Source organism: Leuresthes tenuis, unplaced genomic scaffold (genome assembly GCF_036924035.1).
Source record: "Leuresthes tenuis unplaced genomic scaffold, fLeuTen1.0.hap1 SCAF_1, whole genome shotgun sequence".
Taxonomy (NCBI): Eukaryota; Metazoa; Chordata; class Actinopteri; order Atheriniformes; family Atherinopsidae; genus Leuresthes; species Leuresthes tenuis.
The window spans coordinates 28,432,528-28,449,442 of record NW_027325355.1 but is presented as its reverse complement, the minus strand read 5'-3'; the positions used below and the strand labels follow the sequence as shown (position 1 = coordinate 28,449,442).

Here is a 16,915-nt window from a genome sequence, read left to right as displayed (position 1 = left end):
CCCCCAGGAACGAAGAAGGAGAGGAGCAGCTCCGCCTCAGAGGGCTGCAGCTGCCGTTCAACTTCGCCACGGGGGAGGCGGTGCTGTACGACACGCTCCCCAGCGTGGAGGTTCCTGACCCGTGTTCCGAGCCCAAGCAGAGGAAGCTCGCCGAGGACTCGGTCAGCCGCGGCTCCCTGCTGGGCTGCCTGCTGAGTCAGGACCAGTCGCTGTACTATGAAGACCACAACGCCACCACGCTCAACTCGCTCAGCGACGTGGCGTTCCAGGACACCCGCGCCACCGTCAGCATTCTGGGAGACGCCGCCGCCAAGCCTGGGGCCGCAGGCCCGGTGATGATGGACGACACGGTTCGGGACATGATGGCGACCCTGCAGCAGATCCTCGGGGACAACGAGCTCGTGGACGCGCTGGAAGTCGGGCCGGAGGAGCTGAAGAGCTGGGAGAGCACGCTGCTGAAGGTGAACGCCAACACCGCCAAGTCCAGCGAGGACCTCAGCGACATTCTCATTGGCGACGTCCTGTCGTACTTCGAGGAGCAGCTCCAGCAGGACGGCAGGTTCCCGCTGTCCGACCCGCTGGACGAACTCGCCGCCTGCCTCCCAGATGTCGACTTCCAGAACCAGAACTGGCCGGCGCAGGTCCAGAACCGGCCGGTGCTGAACGGAGGGAAGCTGATGGCGAGAGCGCCGCCTCCAGCCGTGGGAACGATGAAGCTGAGCCACATGGACTTTCCTCAGGTGGGCTCCTCTGGGTTCAACGGGCTGCCGCCTCAGCAAACGCTTCCCGCCGCGTTCCAGCCGGGCGGCTCTGAAGGCGTGGCCACGCCTGTGGCGTTTAACCCGCCCCCGGTGGCGTTTGACCCGCCCCCGGTGGCGTTTGACCCGCCCCCGGTGGCGTTTGACCCGCCCCCGGTGGCGTTTGACCCGTCCCCGGTGGCGTTTGACCCGTCCCCGGTGGCGTTTAACCCGTCTCCGGTGAACTCTCAGCTGAGGACTTTTCAGTTCAATGCTACGAACAACAACCTCGGAGCGTTCTTACTGCAGGATGCTTCAGCCAGTCGTCTCCATGGCAACCAGAAGACTCCACCGCCGCAGAGTCTTCCTCACGCCGGGGTCCAGGACCAAAGGACGGGACGGTTAACTCCAGCGTTCAGCTTTAAAGGAACCCAGTGGAATATTTCAAACGAAACAGGATTCCCTGCAGATTCGTCCCCGTCCGGCCTCTTTACGCTGCCGGCGCAGAACGGCGCGCTGCAGAGGCCGTCCTGGCAGCAGCAGACGGGCGCCGCGCTCAGCCAGACGTCAGGATTTCAGATGAACGCCGTGGATATCGGCAGCACGCCAGCATTCAGGACTCCAGACGCCTCCAGAGCTTCCTTTGCTGCTCAGCAGGACTGTATGATCAGAGTGAACCCGGCCAACAAGCCCTCCTGCCTCTACCAGGCTCTGCCGTCGGTGCCGCCGGCGACGGCGATCCCAAACCCCGAGGAGGCGGCGCTGTCCTGCCAAATGGCCGCTGGCCTCAGCACAAACGGGCTGATGGTGCAGCCGCAGCAGATTCTCAACTTCAGGAAACAAACGCAGGTAAGAAACCTCAACGTTTCCATCGCTGGTTCCCTGTCCGATGGAGTCCTTTAAAGAAGTGAATCGTTTAAAGGGGAACTCCGGTGTTTTTAGACCTTATTTCTGGCATGAAATACGTTCATCTACTCACTGAGAACAGTTTGGTGAAAGTCGGCGTCCTTCAGAAGATATTTAGATAACTGGAGATCCATATAACGGAGTGAACGGGGCTTAGAGGATGCAGCCTCTAAATAAGGCATTATCTGTCTTTATTTCACCAATACTTTAAGAAGAATGAATGAATGAACGTGTGCTATAGCTCTGTTAGCTCATAGCTCTGTTAGCTCATAGCTCTGTTAGCTCATAGCTGCTGTTATGTGGCTACTTGCAGCTATAGGAGAGCTAACGGAGGGATTTCTACACAGGCACTCTACTGGGACCACTTCATCCACACGCCCCCCTGCAGCACAGTTTATTCACTCCGTGCTCTGTGACAGTCGGCTAACTTCACACAGAGTTTGCTGCTGATAGTTTTGTGCAACATGGCAGGATATTTATCAGATTTTGAGTAAGATGGACGTTCTTACCGGAGTGAATGAGCTGTGCTGCAGGGGGGCGTGTGGATGAAGTGGTCCCAGTAGAGTGCCTGTGTAGAAATCCCTGTAGAAGCGAGTCAAAGGTCACGTTCGGAAAAAATAACGGTCGACGTTTAATTTGAATTAACTGTCAACGGCTGTGAATCAACGGCTCGCATAAATACTGTTTTAATGCGCGAATATATGCATGTATTTGGGTTAATTTAGTATTTTAATCAGCTTCAGTGATTTATACAGTTGTTCAGAGGTATTTTACTTTAATATTCAACAACGTTTTGAAAGCTTGCACATAGCATAAATGCTAGTCAGAAATCTCAACACTAATTATTACAAAAATCTAAAATAAAATGCAAATTAACCGGTTTAACTTAATTTGGAAGTTTTAATAAAATGTCCAGATATTGGGGACAGAAGTTTTTTCTTATTGTGGAGTAAAAAAGCACATTACTGACACCCTTAAATGAATGAAGACATTTTAAATAGGTTCTTGATCTTGAAGGTTAGATTTATCCTGAAACTTTAAAAACCTGTGCTTTATTTTCAGTGTTTGAGCGCCTTTAATGTCTTTAGGCTTGAATATATCCTGAAATTATCTTTTTTTTTCATTGCCTGCTTGATTTTCAGGTTCAAGTGATGTTAATGGGCTGGTGAATAAAGACTTTACTGTATAAAAATGCAGCTTTTTTCCAGATTTTTACATATAATAGAGTTGTATAAGAGAAACAAGGACCACAAGACAATCACCAAAGATCTTTTAAATGCCTGTATCAACTGTTCACATTGTTACCAAGAGGTTTTGCTTTCGATGCTAAATGTTTTTGAATATTTTAATTAATTCCAGACCCTGTGGCATTGTCTGAGGGGGAAATTATAGATGTGAAAGACATTTGTTGAAAGAATTAGCCCCAAATGTCTTCTTGTTGTGCGACATTCACAAACAGCAACAGGAAAAGATTGTTTCCTTGCAACTCTGTACTATTAGATGACAGATTATTCACTTTTTAAGGTCAATATTGTCAAAATCTTAACCAGCTGCAACATTAAAGTGCAATTTTCTGTGCATCCCTACATATTCACTGGTAAATAACTTTGTATTATTGCTGTTTTTACTTTATTTAAGGCTGATTTAATTTAAATGTGTGTTCACTATTGGTAATTTTGAAAAAAAAGGGATGTAAATGAGTAGAAATGAACGGTTCAGCAATTTCTCATGCATTTTTCCTTTAATCAGGCAGCATCGCCATCAAAACATTCATCTTTCTTTGTTCAGATATAATCTAGTTGCCTGATAAAGTCACAAAATACAACAGTTTTTTATTTCTTCCAGCCAAGTTTGCAGTGAAAATCATTAAAGGCCTAACTGGAAGCAGATAGTCAAACATTAGTGCACATGACTGACCTGCCTTTACCAAAACAGGGTTATGCTGTCATCTAGTGGACACCCAAAACCACCAGGCTGATCAAAACTGCCACATAAAGACTGCAACGTTGGTAAAAGATTGTCCATCTTTACATCAAACTATTTTTCGACAGTAATATCCTCAATTTTTAAATCAGATTTGAAAGAATTGACTGAAAATGTCAAATAATAGATGATTTCTTGTATTTTTTCTGTTGTAGTTTAGTGAAAACATTCAAGCCACTGCAGTGATCAGATCACCTTTAATATGGTGTGCATGTACAGACTGACGCCGACACAAATACACAGTTAGAGGCAAAGGTATTGAAGGCAAATCCACAAGATGAACTGAAGTTATCAAAATACATCAGAAGGAGAGGTTACATGTACACTGTGCAAAATGACAGCGGCGTGAGTCAGGTTAAGGCAATACATGATTAAAGTACACAATATTTGACAATACACACTTTAAAGGAAGATAAAGATGAAAAATATATATAAATGTACTTACACAATTACACAAAGATACTGCATTGTGGAGCCATGGCTTCCTCTGGTTATAGGTAAATAATTACAGGCAACAAGATAAATTTATATCTCTATACAAAGAACACTTTGTGAAGAAAAGGCACCGAGCGAGGAAAAGAGGAAGAAGACCACACCTGAAGATGACGTGCAGTTTTTATTTCCATCCATTGCTTTTGTTTAACATTTGAAGGTCAATCTGAGCTCGGAAGGAGGAGGAGGAGGAGAAATTCTGGGACTTGCAGATGCTTAAACCCAATTTTTAATTATCTTACGACTGCTTTGGCTCAATTCACACATGATGGAAGAGACACTTTAAGCCCCCATGCAGAAGGAGCTGAGCCAAAGCAAGAGGGAAACACTACATTTCCCAGAATTCTCTTCCTGAAGCAGAGGTAAATTCCAACTTGTGAAAAAACGCTCGAGTCAACATCCAAGCCATGATTATGATGCATCTGTGCCTCTTATATTAGCAAGTTTGGGCTGCAAAGCTCGTTTTTCAATCAAAAGCAAATAAAAAAATAAGAGAAAGAGCTAAAATATAAAATATGGATATATGAAAATGATATGAAATGGTTCCAAGACATTAAATATAGAAACTGAAGATATTTGTTCCTATTTTCTGTGAATAAATAACACAACCACTTCCAACAGTTTACTGCTTTAACACATTCAATCCAGTCGAGGAGCAGATTGGTGGGACTTTGGATGTTGACTCGAACGACGTCCACAAGCCCGAGTCTGTAAATTACGCCAACTTGCACAGGACAGTGAATGCAGCCTGAACCGACCTGTGAACTTTGAAATGAAAGCTTCCTCCGTTCCACCCTGTTTCCTGCTTTTTAACAACCACAAATTTGGCTTTATTTCCATTAAAATCGTGAAACGGTCAACAGAAAACCGTCGTCCCTTTGGTTTTGTTAAAAATACAGCGTTCCAGATGGCTTTTTGGTTTCTAAAGCACGTTTTTCAAGTTTGTTGCCTCTAAAATCTGCAGAAAATGATTCACTTTGGAAGAAAACACGATGATTTCATGGCTCAGGTTGGACTGAATCTACACGTGTGTAAAAGATTAATGGATTAAAAAGGCATCAGCGTGATTATTGTAGTCTTTAAGTGTTTTACTGCTGTGTTGGATGGGTTTTGTGATTAAAAAGTGTCTTTTTTTGCACTTTGGCAAATCACTTCAAAGTGCAAAGACTCTGAAAATTTGGCTTTTTAAAGAATAAGACAGGGCCGGCACAGCTTTGGTCTGTTATCGAACATCAGACGTTCAAAAATAGCAGCCGCCTGTCCCTCTAAAGGTCTGTCAGTTTAAGGCACCGTCCGGATTGTCCTCCTCGACGACAAAAGAAAGAAAGAAAGAAAGAAAAGAGCGTAAAGAGGAGATAAAACTGGCTCAGCTTTTAAATTATGCAAACGAGCAGCCGTTTTCACTGAATTATCTCGAGCTTCGATCTATTGAAACACCGTTGCTCTGTTGTGCGTTTTCTAATTTTTTAAATCCTTTTTATACCGTCAGCAAAGCGAATCTCACTCCTCCGAGACGGCAAAGAGTTGAAATGAACTTTGCAAAGACACATTAAATCCTTCTGAGCCTTCAGAGCAGGAAACAAACTCATTCTTTATATTGTGAAAGATCGAAGTGGAACAATTAGTCCTCATCTGGGACTTTATTAAACGTCTCTGAGGCCGAGGGGGAGGTGCGTTAACCTGTAATACCTCTGATGACCACCAGGAGCCGCCTCCAAAGGTCGCCCCCCCCATCAGTGTGTTCTCTCAGGTTTTCAGCCACTGTGCACCCTCACAGTTTACAAAGTGTTTTTAAATAAAGCATTTCTCCGTTTGCCACCACCGGCTGAGGTCACATCAGTCACATCTAAAACCAGTTTTTCTATCTGTGTGTGTTTCTGCCCTCCGGCCACAGGGGGGCGGTAGTGAGCCCACAGCAGCCAGCATTTTCCACCTCGTGCCACCTCGTTCCACGCTGTGCTGTGAAGTGAAAAGAGTCCCAAAAGAACCAAATTTCCAAAAAACTGCAGCTCGAACACATCAAAGGCGACAGCAACTTCTACACTTTTTGACGTGAGGATACGGTTCTTTGCTCTTCGATCAAACTCCAACCTTCGCTGTTTTTAATAGAAAAATAGAAAAGACACCCTGCTGCTCTTCAGTCTGCTCCCCTTTCGTTGAGTCCTGTTTCCTTTGAACTGCTCTTTCAGTCCCAGATGCTGCCGATTCCTATTTGTTCTCCGTGAAGCAGGTGTTCCCGCTGGGCAGTAAGGAGAAGGGGAAGCCTCCGTTACCGATGATGGGATGGTTGTTGATCTGTGAGGAGACCAGACGCAGCTTGTTCAAATGCTCGAAGCAACAGAAAAACAGAAAATTGTAATTCCCGACAAAAATGCAGCCGATAAAGGTCGTGAGTCGGGCCTTTATGTCAGCAGAATCTAAAGTTTTCTCACTATTATGTCAGTTTCCAGGCGAAAATGACATAAAACACCTGTGATGAAACATAAAATAACATTCTGTCAATCATCATAGCAGGAAATTAAAGGTTAAATACACTAAATCAGATGGGAGAGGCTCCAAGAACACGACAAAACCCAGTAAAAAGTGTGTGTGTGGGAGTTAAAAACAGAAGATAACCTCTGAACTCATGACTTACAGCCCAAGAAGAAGACCCCATCCAAGCCTGAGCCTGAGGGAGTAAAAGCAGGAAATATTCCCATTTCTGAGCTGGAGCAGAGGAGCGACTCCTGTGAGACGTTTCAGCTGAATATTCTCAGTTCTTTGCCTTTCAGCTATAACTGGGCGACGTACCGAGAATTCACCGAAAGTTACGACTTTAACCGAATTAATTTAGCTGCCCACGTCGGTATATTCGGTGTTTTTCGTCTTTTGGCTGTGTTCACGTCCCTTTAAGACGTAGCGCGGCGTATGTAGTCACGTGACAGAGGGCTGCACTGGGATTGGGTCACACCGCGGGATGGGGATGTATCCTAGCAACAGGATGTGGAAAGGAAGCTCAAAGAAGGTCTTTACAGCTCAATTGTCCACGAATCTCTTCATTAAAAGCCTATAAAATGACGTGTTTTCTCCTTTCTGGAGAAGCATAACCTGACAAAGAAGAAGCAGAAGCAGCTTTTTCCCAAGAAAAAGGTTGTATGTTAATTATTTTATACTTTTAAACTTGTTCAGTGGTTTCAATAAATCGGAACTGAAAGTTCTTCATTTGTATCTTCATTTATTTCTACACATTCCCACTGATGTCAAATCAGTGCCCGGTGGGAGCGCGCCTGTCGGCGAGCCAGAGGAGCCGCGGAGAGATTCGGGCAGGAGAGGACCGGGCGGGGGGAGGCAAGCCGAACTTTAGCGGCTCGTTTCACTTGTTTTTGCGGTGCGAGGCGAGCGCTGAGGGTGGCAGCTTTAAATGGAGGGTTTTGTTGCGGAACGTCGGCTGGATTTGACGCGCCGGGACACCATGGACGGGACAAGCGAAGCGACGAACTGCGACAGTAACGTTTCTGCACATTTATGTTCATCTCTGGGCGCGTTTGTGCGTCTGTTTCGACTCTGACACGATCTGTTGTCCTCTGTTATAGCTGCTTAGCGTCGTAATACGCGTTGTGACGGGGTCTGGACGCCGGCTGGCGGCGGCGGGCCGGGATAAGTGACATTTAACACAGTTTCCCGTGTCGGGCATCGGGAATAGAGGAGTCACATGCCTGCGGTCCTCGGATGCGGGTTTGTTTGGGACAGTTTCTGCTGGATTTCACTGTATGACCTCCTGCTCCGCTGGGAAGACAGTTAAACCAACTACGACATGTACGCCGGACGGAAACGGAGAAAACCGGCTCAGAAGGGGTAAGTCACGGTTTGTGAAGGCGAAGTGGAGGATGTTCATTAACCACTGACACTAAATCTGGACATTTAAGACGTATTAGTTACACTTTAAGTCCTCCCCGCTTAGCGCTGACAGACAGTTTGTAAACACGGGATTATCGCGCTGTGCTGGGTTGGTAATGGCGTTGGTCCACAGCGCCCCCTGCCGGCGGCAGCTGCCGCATAATCCTTTAATTAAGGAGAATAAAACAGGTCGTGACCCCTGGACACAGCTTTGGAAGCGACCCCCTGTTTTAAGTTGCTCTCTGTTCGTGTGTGCAGGTGGTTGGCTCTTTGGTTCTTTGTGGCTCTTTGTTTTGCATCTTTTTCCCTCCGGATGGGATCATTTTGTGTTTGTGCTTCTTCACATCGTGTGTGTTGCTGTTTGTTTACATTTATCTGAGTCTCTGTGGTAGTTCTGAGTCTCTCTGTGGTAGTTCTGAGTCTCTCTGTGGTAGTTCTGAGTCTCTCTGTGGTAGTTCTGTCTCTCTGTGGTAGTTCTGAGTCTCTGTGGTAGTTCTGTCTCTCTGTGGTAGTTCTGTCTCTCTGTGGTAGTTCTGAGTCTCTCTGTGGTAGTTCTGAGTCTCTGTGGTAGTTCTGAGTCTCTCTGTGGTAGTTCTGAGTCTCTCTGTGGTAGTTCTGAGTCTCTGTGGTAGTTCTGAGTCTCTCTGTGGTAGTTCTGTGTCTCTCTGTGGTAGTTCTGAGTCTCTCTGTGGTAGTTCTGTCTCTCTGTGGTAGTTCTGAGTCTCTGTGGTAGTTCTGTCTCTCTGTGGTAGTTCTGTCTCTCTGTGGTAGTTCTGAGTCTCTCTGTGGTAGTTCTGAGTCTCTGTGGTAGTTCTGAGTCTCTCTGTGGTAGTTCTGAGTCTCTGTGGTAGTTCTGAGTCTCTGTGGTAGTTCTGAGTCTCTCTGTGGTAGTTCTGAGTCTCTCTGTGGTAGTTCTGAGTCTCTCTGTGGTAGTTCTGAGTCTCTCTGTGGTAGTTCTGAGTCTCTCTGTGGTAGTTCTGAGTCTCTCTGTGGTAGTTCTGAGTCTCTCTGTGGTAGTTCTGAGTCTCTCTGTGGTAGTTCTGAGTCTCTCTGTGGTAGTTCTGAGTCTCTCTGTGGTAGTTCTGAGTCTCTCTGTGGTAGTTCTGAGTCTCTCTGTGGTAGTTCTGAGTCTCTCTGTGGTAGTTCTGAGTCTCTCTGTGGTAGTTCTGAGTCTCTCTGTGGTAGTTATGAGTCTCTGTGGTAGTTCTGTGTCTCTCTGTGGTAGTTCTGAGTCTCTGTGGTAGTTCTGAGTCTCTCTGTGGTAGTTCTGAGTCTCTCTGTGGTAGTTCTGAGTCTCTGTGGTAGTTCTGAGTCTCTGTGGTAGTTCTGAGTCTCTCTGTGGTAGTTCTGTCTCTCTGTGGTAGTTCTGAGTCTCTGTGGTAGTTCTGAGTCTCTCTGTGGTAGTTCTGAGTCTCTGTGGTAGTTCTGAGTCTCTCTGTGGTAGTTCTGAGTCTCTCTGTGGTAGTTCTGAGTCTCTCTGTGGTAGTTCTGTGTCTCTCTGTGGTAGTTCTGTCTCTCTGTGGTAGTTCTGAGTCTCTGTGGTAGTTCTGTCTCTCTGTGGTAGTTCTGAGTCTCTCTGTGGTAGTTCTGAGTCTCTCTGTGGTAGTTCTGAGTCTCTCTGTGGTAGTTCTGAGTCTCTCTGTGGTAGTTCTGTCTCTCTGTGGTAGTTCTGAGTCTCTCTGTGGTAGTTCTGTCTCTCTGTGGTAGTTCTGAGTCTCTGTAGTAGTTCTGTCTCTCTGTGGTAGTTCTGTCTCTCTGTGGTAGTTCTGAGTCTCTCTGTGGTAGTTCTGTCTCTCTGTGGTAGTTCTGAGTCTCTGTGGTAGTTCTGTCTCTCTGTGGTAGTTCTGTCTCTCTGTGGTAGTTCTGAGTCTCTCTGTGGTAGTTCTGTCTCTCTGTGGTAGTTCTGAGTCTCTCTGTAGTAGTTCTGAGTCTCTCTGTGGTAGTTCTGAGTCTCTGTGGTAGTTCTGTCTCTCTGTGGTAGTTCTGTCTCTCTGTGGTAGTTCTGAGTCTCTGTGGTAGTTCTGAGTCTCTGTAGTAGTTCTGTCTCTCTGTGGTAGTTCTGTCTCTCTGTGGTAGTTCTGAGTCTCTCTGTAGTAGTTCTGAGTCTCTCTGTGGTAGTTCTGAGTCTCTGTGGTAGTTCTGAGTCTCTCTGTGGTAGTTCTGTCTCTCTGTGGTAGTTCTGTCTCTCTGTGGTAGTTCTGAGTCTCTGTGGTAGTTCTGTGTCTCTCTGTGGTAGTTCTGAGTCTCTGTGGTAGTTCTGAGTCTCTGTGGTAGTTCTGTGTCTCTCTGTAGTAGTTCTGAGTCTCTCTGTGGTAGTTCTGTGTCTCTCTGTGGTAGTTCTGAGTCTCTGTGGTAGTTCTGTGTCTCTCTGTGGTAGTTCTGAGTCTCTGTGGTAGTTCTGAGTCTCTCTGTGGTAGTTCTGAGTCTCTGTGGTAGTTCTGTGTCTCTCTGTGGTAGTTCTGAGTCTCTGTGGTAGTTCTGTGTCTCTCTGTGGTAGTTCTGAGTCTCTCTGTGGTAGTTCTGAGTCTCTGTGGTAGTTCTGTCTCTCTGTGGTAGTTCTGAGTCTCTGTGGTAGTTCTGTCTCTCTGTGGTAGTTCTGAGTCTCTCTGTGGTAGTTCTGAGTCTCTCTGTGGTAGTTCTGAGTCTCTCTGTGGTAGTTCTGAGTCTCTCTGTGGTAGTTCTGAGTCTCTCTGTGGTAGTTCTGAGTCTCTCTGTGGTAGTTCTGAGTCTCTCTGTGGTAGTTCTGAGTCTCTGTGGTAGTTCTGAGTCTCTCTGTGGTAGTTCTGAGTCTCTGTGGTAGTTCTGAGTCTCTCTGTGGTAGTTCTGAGTCTCTGTGGTAGTTCTGAGTCTCTGTGGTAGTTCTGAGTCTCTGTGGTAGTTTTGAGCCTTTTGTAGCTGTTTTATATCCTTTTGTGGTTGTTTAAATCTATTTGTGGCTGTTTTGCATCCTTTTGTGGTTGTTTTGCATCCTTTTGTGGTTGTTTAAATCTATTTCTGGCTGTTTTGCATCCTTTTGTGGTTGTTTTGCATCCTTTTGTGGTTGTTTTGCATCCTTTTGTGGTTGTTTAAATCTATTTGTGGTTGTTTTGCTTCCTTTTGTGGTTGTTTTGCATCCTTTTGTGGTTGTTTTGCATCCTTTTGTGGTTGTTTAAATCTATTTCTGGCTGTTTTGCATCCTTTTGTGGTTGTTTTGCATCCTTTTGTGGTTGTTTTGCATCCTTTTGTGGTTGTTTAAATCTATTTGTGGCTGTTTTGCATCCTTTTGTGGTTGTTTTGCATCCTTTTGTGGTTGTTTTGCATCCTTTTGTGGTTGTTTAAATCTATTTGTGGTTGTTTTGCTTCCTTTTGTGGTTGTTTTGCATCCTTTTGTGGTTGTTTAAATCTATTTCTGGCTGTTTTGCATCCTTTTGTGGTGGTTTAAATCTATTTGTGGTTGTTTTGCTTCCTTTTGTGGCTGTTTTGCATCCTTTTGTGGTTGTTTAAATCTATTTCTGGCTGTTTTGCATCGTTTTGTGGTTTAAATCTATTTCTGGCTGTTTTGCATCGTTTTGTGGTTGTTTAAATCTATTTGTGGCTGTTTTGCATAATTTTGTGGTTGTTTAAATCTATTTGTGGCTGTTTTGAATCCTTTTGTGGTTGTTTAAATCTATTTGTGGCTGTTTTGCATCCTTTTGTGGTGGTTTAAATCTATTTGTGGCTGTTTTGCATCCTTTTGTGGTTGTTTTGCATCCTTTTGTGGTTGTTTTGCATCCTTTTGTGGTTGTTTAAATCTATTTGTGGTTGTTTTGCTTCCTTTTGTGGTTGTTTTGCATCCTTTTGTGGTTGTTTAAATCTATTTCTGGCTGTTTTTGCATCCTTTTGTGGTGGTTTAAATCTATTTGTGGCTGTTTTGCATCCTTTTGTGGTTGTTTTGCATCCTTTTGTGGTTGTTTTGCTTCCTTTTGTGGTGGTTTAAATCTATTTGTGGCTGTTTTGCATCCTTTTGTGGTTGTTTTGCATCCTTTTGTGGTTGTTTTGCATCCTTTTGTGGTTGTTTAAATCTATTTGTGGTTGTTTTGCTTCCTTTTGTGGTTGTTTTGCATCCTTTTGTGGTTGTTTAAATCTATTTCTGGCTGTTTTGCATCCTTTTGTGGTGGTTTAAATCTATTTGTGGTTGTTTTGCTTCCTTTTGTGGCTGTTTTGCATCCTTTTGTGGTTGTTTAAATCTATTTCTGGCTGTTTTGCATCGTTTTGTGGTTTAAATCTATTTCTGGCTGTTTTGCATCGTTTTGTGGTTGTTTAAAACTATCTGTGGCTGTTTTGCATAATTTTGTGGTTGTTTAAATCTATTTGTGGCTGTTTTGAATCCTTTTGTGGTTGTTTAAATCTATTTGTGGCTGTTTTGAATCCTTTTGTGGTTGTTTAAATCTATTTGTGGCTGTTTTGCATAATTTTGTGGTTGTTTAAATCTATTTGTGGCTGTTTTGCATCCTTTTCGTGGTGTTTTTGCATCGCTTTGTGGTGATTTTGAATCTCCTTGTGGTTGTTTTTGCTTCTGCTGTATATCTGCTGTGTTTTTCACCAAATGTGTGCAGAAAGCTTCTAAATGCTGACATTTACACCCATTCTTTTAGGTTTATTCTTGTATTTTAGTCTAATCTAAATGTTTGATGTGCTCAAACAGTCTTTCAGGCTCTTCTGTTTCATGCTGTTTGTTGGAAATGAATATCAGTGATTCTCACACTCCTGACATGATGATTATTCATCATAACCATAACGCCGTCATTTCCTTCATCTCCAGAGTCAAAGCGGTTCCCACTGAAGGTGCCAAATCCAACCCGTCCAAACGCCACCGCGACCGGCTGAACTCGGAGTTGGACCGGCTCGCCAGCCTGCTTCCCTTCCCCGAAGAGGTGGTCTCCAGCCTGGACAAGCTGTCCATCCTGAGGCTCAGCGTCAGCTTCCTCCGCACCAAGAGCTTCTTCTCAGGTGGGAAACCCTCGGCGCTGCTGCAATAATCTGATTTCAGGTCACATCAAGGCTTAAACGGTGGAAAACAGTTTGAATAAAACTGGACAAAACGATAAATGAAGCAGCGTTTAATGTGTTTTTACTGCTGTGGCAGCGTCAAAGTAATTATGTGAAGAGAAGCTGGTGAATGTCGGGCTGGAGTCTAAAACTGGAGGGATTTAAGGGGATAGAAAGAAGGTCGAGGAGCTTTGATTCAGGTTTTTGTTGGAAAGTGCACGTACAGACCAGCTGTTTTTGCTTAAACTCTATTTGTTTGACTGAAAGTGACTCACCAAACACCAAAAGCGTCACTTTTCTTTGCTCGTTTTCCTCTCTTCAACCAGCTCATCCTTTGCCTTGCTGTGCGTCTTCCTCTGGTTGTTTCTGGGGGTTTGTGTCTCTCAGAGTAACTGCAGCCTGTTAATAATTCAGCCAAAATGAGCCTGAAGGATCTGTTCAGAAAAGCTAAACCAGATGTCTGTTTTCGGCTGGAGGAGCCTCATCTCTGCGATTGTCCAGGAGTTAGCGGGCTTACAGGCATGGCAAATGGATTTCACTTCAGCCGGTTTGTGTGTTCGCTTGTTTTGCTTCATTCACAGGCTCCAAAAATGGGAGCAAAATGCTGGTTACCCAAGGTTTAAAGAGCAGAAAGGTGTTTTTAGGGCTTCGTTGGGAGGCTGTGGAGGTTAGGGTTTGCTTCGGGGTGAGGAGTGTGTGTTAGTGTGTCCAAAAGCAACAAACCGGCTCCAGATAAAAGCCTTCATGTGGAAAATATGTGAAGAAGATCAGTCAATATATCCCCATTTCCATCAAAGCTCTGCTTCTGTCAAGCTTAACGGCTCATTTTTACTCCAAAGTGGTCGATTTTGGGCTGAATCTTATTCATTTTCTGTCAGGCGTGACGGATGTGAAACACTGAATTAATGAAATGGTTCATTTAAAGATGAATTGGACCAAATCTTAATGGTAAAATCACCCAGATGAATCACAGGCTTCACAACCTGGCCACAGATTTGTGTTTAAGTGGAGTAAAACTCACTTTTTAGCTGCTTTTTAGCTAAGAAAGGTGACATTTGAAGGCTTTGAAGGAGGAATGTTGCAGTGATGATGGTTTTCTTGCTGGTTTAGAGCTTCCCTGACTGGACTGTAGAACATTTTAAAGGGTGCAGTGGAAAAAAGCTGCTTTATTTCAGCAGATTTTCTTTGAGCCACTCGGCAGCCGAGCTAAAAGCACATCAGGCTCCTTTAAAGTGGGTGAACTTCTCCTGACCCGCTCTTATCCCGACACAACAGCCACCCATTGTAGGTCAGCTTTGCTCGCTCGTGGCCACGAGACGACCCTCTTCCACGGCGAAGTGGGTCTGAGGAGACGGCAGCGCTGCAGAGATGAAAGAGGCTGAAAACACGGGGGGGTAATCCCCTCAGGGGAGGGAGGGGGGGTATCAGAAGAATCTGTTGTCCTCAGAAAAGCTGCAGCGATGAAGCCTCCCTCACTGAGTTTGTTTTATTTCTGATGAAAACAGGATTCAAACACGCTGCATTTCGAGGCTCTCAGCAGCTCCACTGTGGCTTTTTAATGTGTTTCTGACCCGATGCTGACGGAAACATCAGAACCTCTGAGACCAGCTTTCTGTCCTTTCTTTAAGGAGTCTTCAGGAATAGTTCTCCAGGCTTCTTGAAGGACATCCCACAGCTCTTCTTTGGATGTGGGCTGCCTTTTGTTCCGTTCTCTGTCAGATGATCCCACACTGCTTCAATAATGTTGAGGTCCGGGCTCTGGGGAGGATTCATCCCTCCATAAGACCTGTTGCCACTGATTTTCAGTCCACTTCTTGTGTCATTTGGCACAGCTCAGCCTTTTCTCCCTGTTTCCCTTCCTTAAGAACGGCTTCTTGACAGCCACCCTTCCATGGAGACTATTTCTGATGAGGCTTGGGCCAACAGTAGATGGATCAGCTGAAGGTCCAGATGCATCTCTCAGGTCCTGTCAGGTCACAGCTGGATTTTTTCCTCTTTCTGAAGGACATCACTTTCAGATCCTGTTCATCTGCTGGAGATAGTTTTTTAGGCCTGACACTTCTTCTTTTGTCCTCCACTTGTCCAGTTTCCTCAAATGTTTTAAGGACACACTGCACACCATGCTGAGATATGCCAAGTTTTCAGCTAATAGCTCTTTGGGAATCACCTTGTTGCTGCAGAAATCCTATTTTCTGTCTGTCAAACTGTGTTTTCTTTGCTGTTTTTCATAGATGCAGCTAAAGAAATGGGAACAAATGATGTGTCTTTGTGACAAAGTGCCTAAAGATCCAGTTTAAAATGGCTTCTTTGCTAAGTTGTCTGTTCTGTGTCGACACAACACTGGTTCATCCCTTGAGTTAGGAGCCTTTTTCCTGCCTGAACGGTTCGGTGTTCATGCCGGAGACTCTGGGTTCCCCCCCTCTTCCCTTTATTGGACTCGTTGGTGCGGTTGCTCTGCAGTGAGAGCCTGTAAATGCATTCCTCTGAACAAGGACTCACTCATGATTTATTTATGCTGGCCTCTGCGGAACAGCGTCTGTTGTGATGTTTTTATTGGATGTTTTGGGCCTCGTCGCTCTCCGTTGTGCCAACACACCCCCCCCCGCCTCGGGCTGTTTATTCTTTTATTCCTGCAGACGGCCGTGACGTCAGGACGCTGAATCCCACTTCCACCCCACCTTTCTCTGAATTATTGATGGTCAGCACTGGTTTAATTTTGCCAAACTGCACCGAGTCACGGCTCAGAATCATGTTGTGTTGCTGGATGTCACCGACAGAAATGTTATGGAGCTTTTTTAGGTTTTCAGCTCTGAGGTGGCTTCAGAGGCTTCCTCTCCCTTTGATGTGTAGCCCCCTGGTTGAAGGCCCCTCCGGGACGAAGCTGAAAGCCTGAAGGGGTGGAGCTGACCCTCTCCCCCCATTCAGTGTTTGCTGCGTTTCACTGATTTAGAAACACTAAAAATGCAGGATCAGACATCAGTAACTCTTGTTTTCTCTCCATGTCTTCAGTGACGTTGAAGAACCAGCCTCCCAATGGCGCCAACAGAAGCCTGGAAGGCGACGGCAGGAGCGGGTCTGCAGACGGCCGGATCTCTGAGGGCGAGCTGCTGCTGCAGGTTGGTGCTGCTTCCCTTTACGCCTCCTCTGAGGCTCCGACTCTCTGCACACCTGGTTGTTTCAGGTCTGATGGAGCAGAGTTCTGCTTGCTTCAGCAGCAGTGAGTGTAAAACTAAGTGAACCCCTGATTCAGCAGCTTCAGCAGCAGTGAGCTGCAGTGATGGTTTCCTGTGGGACGTTATCAGTCTCTCTCCTGGTTCTGGAGGAATCTCGGCCCTCTTCTCTCCAGCGCTGCTTCAGCTCATTGAGGTTTGCAGCATTGGTTTCTGCACAGCTCTCTTAAGGTCCCACCACAGCATCTCAGTCAGGCTGAGGGCTGGACTCTGACTGGACCATTGCAACACCTTGATTCTTTTCTTTTTCCCACATTCTGCTGCAGATCTGCTGCTGTGTTTGGGATCTTTGTCCTGTTGATGAGCCAGTTTCAGCCCAGCTTTAGCTGTGGGACAGATGGCCTCACATCTGACTCTAGAATACTTTGGTATCCAGAGGAGTTCATGGTGGACTCAATGACTGCAAGGTGCCCAGGTCCTGTGGCTGCAGAACCAGCCCAGATCATCAGCCCTCCACCACCGTGCTTGACAGCTGGTATGAGGTGTTTGTGCTGATCTGCTGTGTTTGGTTTCCTCCAAACGTGCTGCTGTGCATTAGGACCAAACATCTCCACTTTGCTCTGGTCTGTCCAGAGGACATTGTTCCAGAAGTCTTGAGCTTTGTTCAGATGCAGCTTTGCAAACCTAAGCTGTGCTGCCATGTTCTTTTTAGAGAGAAGAGGCTTTCTCCTGCAGCCCTTCCAA

General features: G+C 45.6%; 2 protein-coding genes across 2 annotated transcripts in view; both read left to right on the top strand.

The window, feature by feature from the left end:
* The window catches only part of ahr2 (aryl hydrocarbon receptor 2), a 66,267-nt gene extending 63,081 nt beyond the window's left edge, over positions 1-3,186 (top strand). The window contains exons 10-11 of the mRNA XM_072376295.1: positions 8-1,586; positions 2,786-3,186. Of these exons, the coding sequence (XP_072232396.1) occupies positions 8-1,586; positions 2,786-2,812 (1,606 nt within the window). The 3' untranslated portion in view covers positions 2,813-3,186. The remainder of the gene's footprint in view (positions 1-7; positions 1,587-2,785) is intronic.
* A 128-nt stretch (positions 3,187-3,314) lies between these two features.
* LOC140281861 (aryl hydrocarbon receptor-like) overlaps positions 3,315-16,915 on the top strand; it is a 34,820-nt gene continuing 21,219 nt past the window's right edge. The window contains exons 1-4 of the mRNA XM_072376398.1: positions 3,315-7,603; positions 7,691-7,952; positions 12,775-12,962; positions 16,011-16,117. Of these exons, the coding sequence (XP_072232499.1) occupies positions 7,912-7,952; positions 12,775-12,962; positions 16,011-16,117 (336 nt within the window). The 5' untranslated portion in view covers positions 3,315-7,603; positions 7,691-7,911. The remainder of the gene's footprint in view (positions 7,604-7,690; positions 7,953-12,774; positions 12,963-16,010; positions 16,118-16,915) is intronic.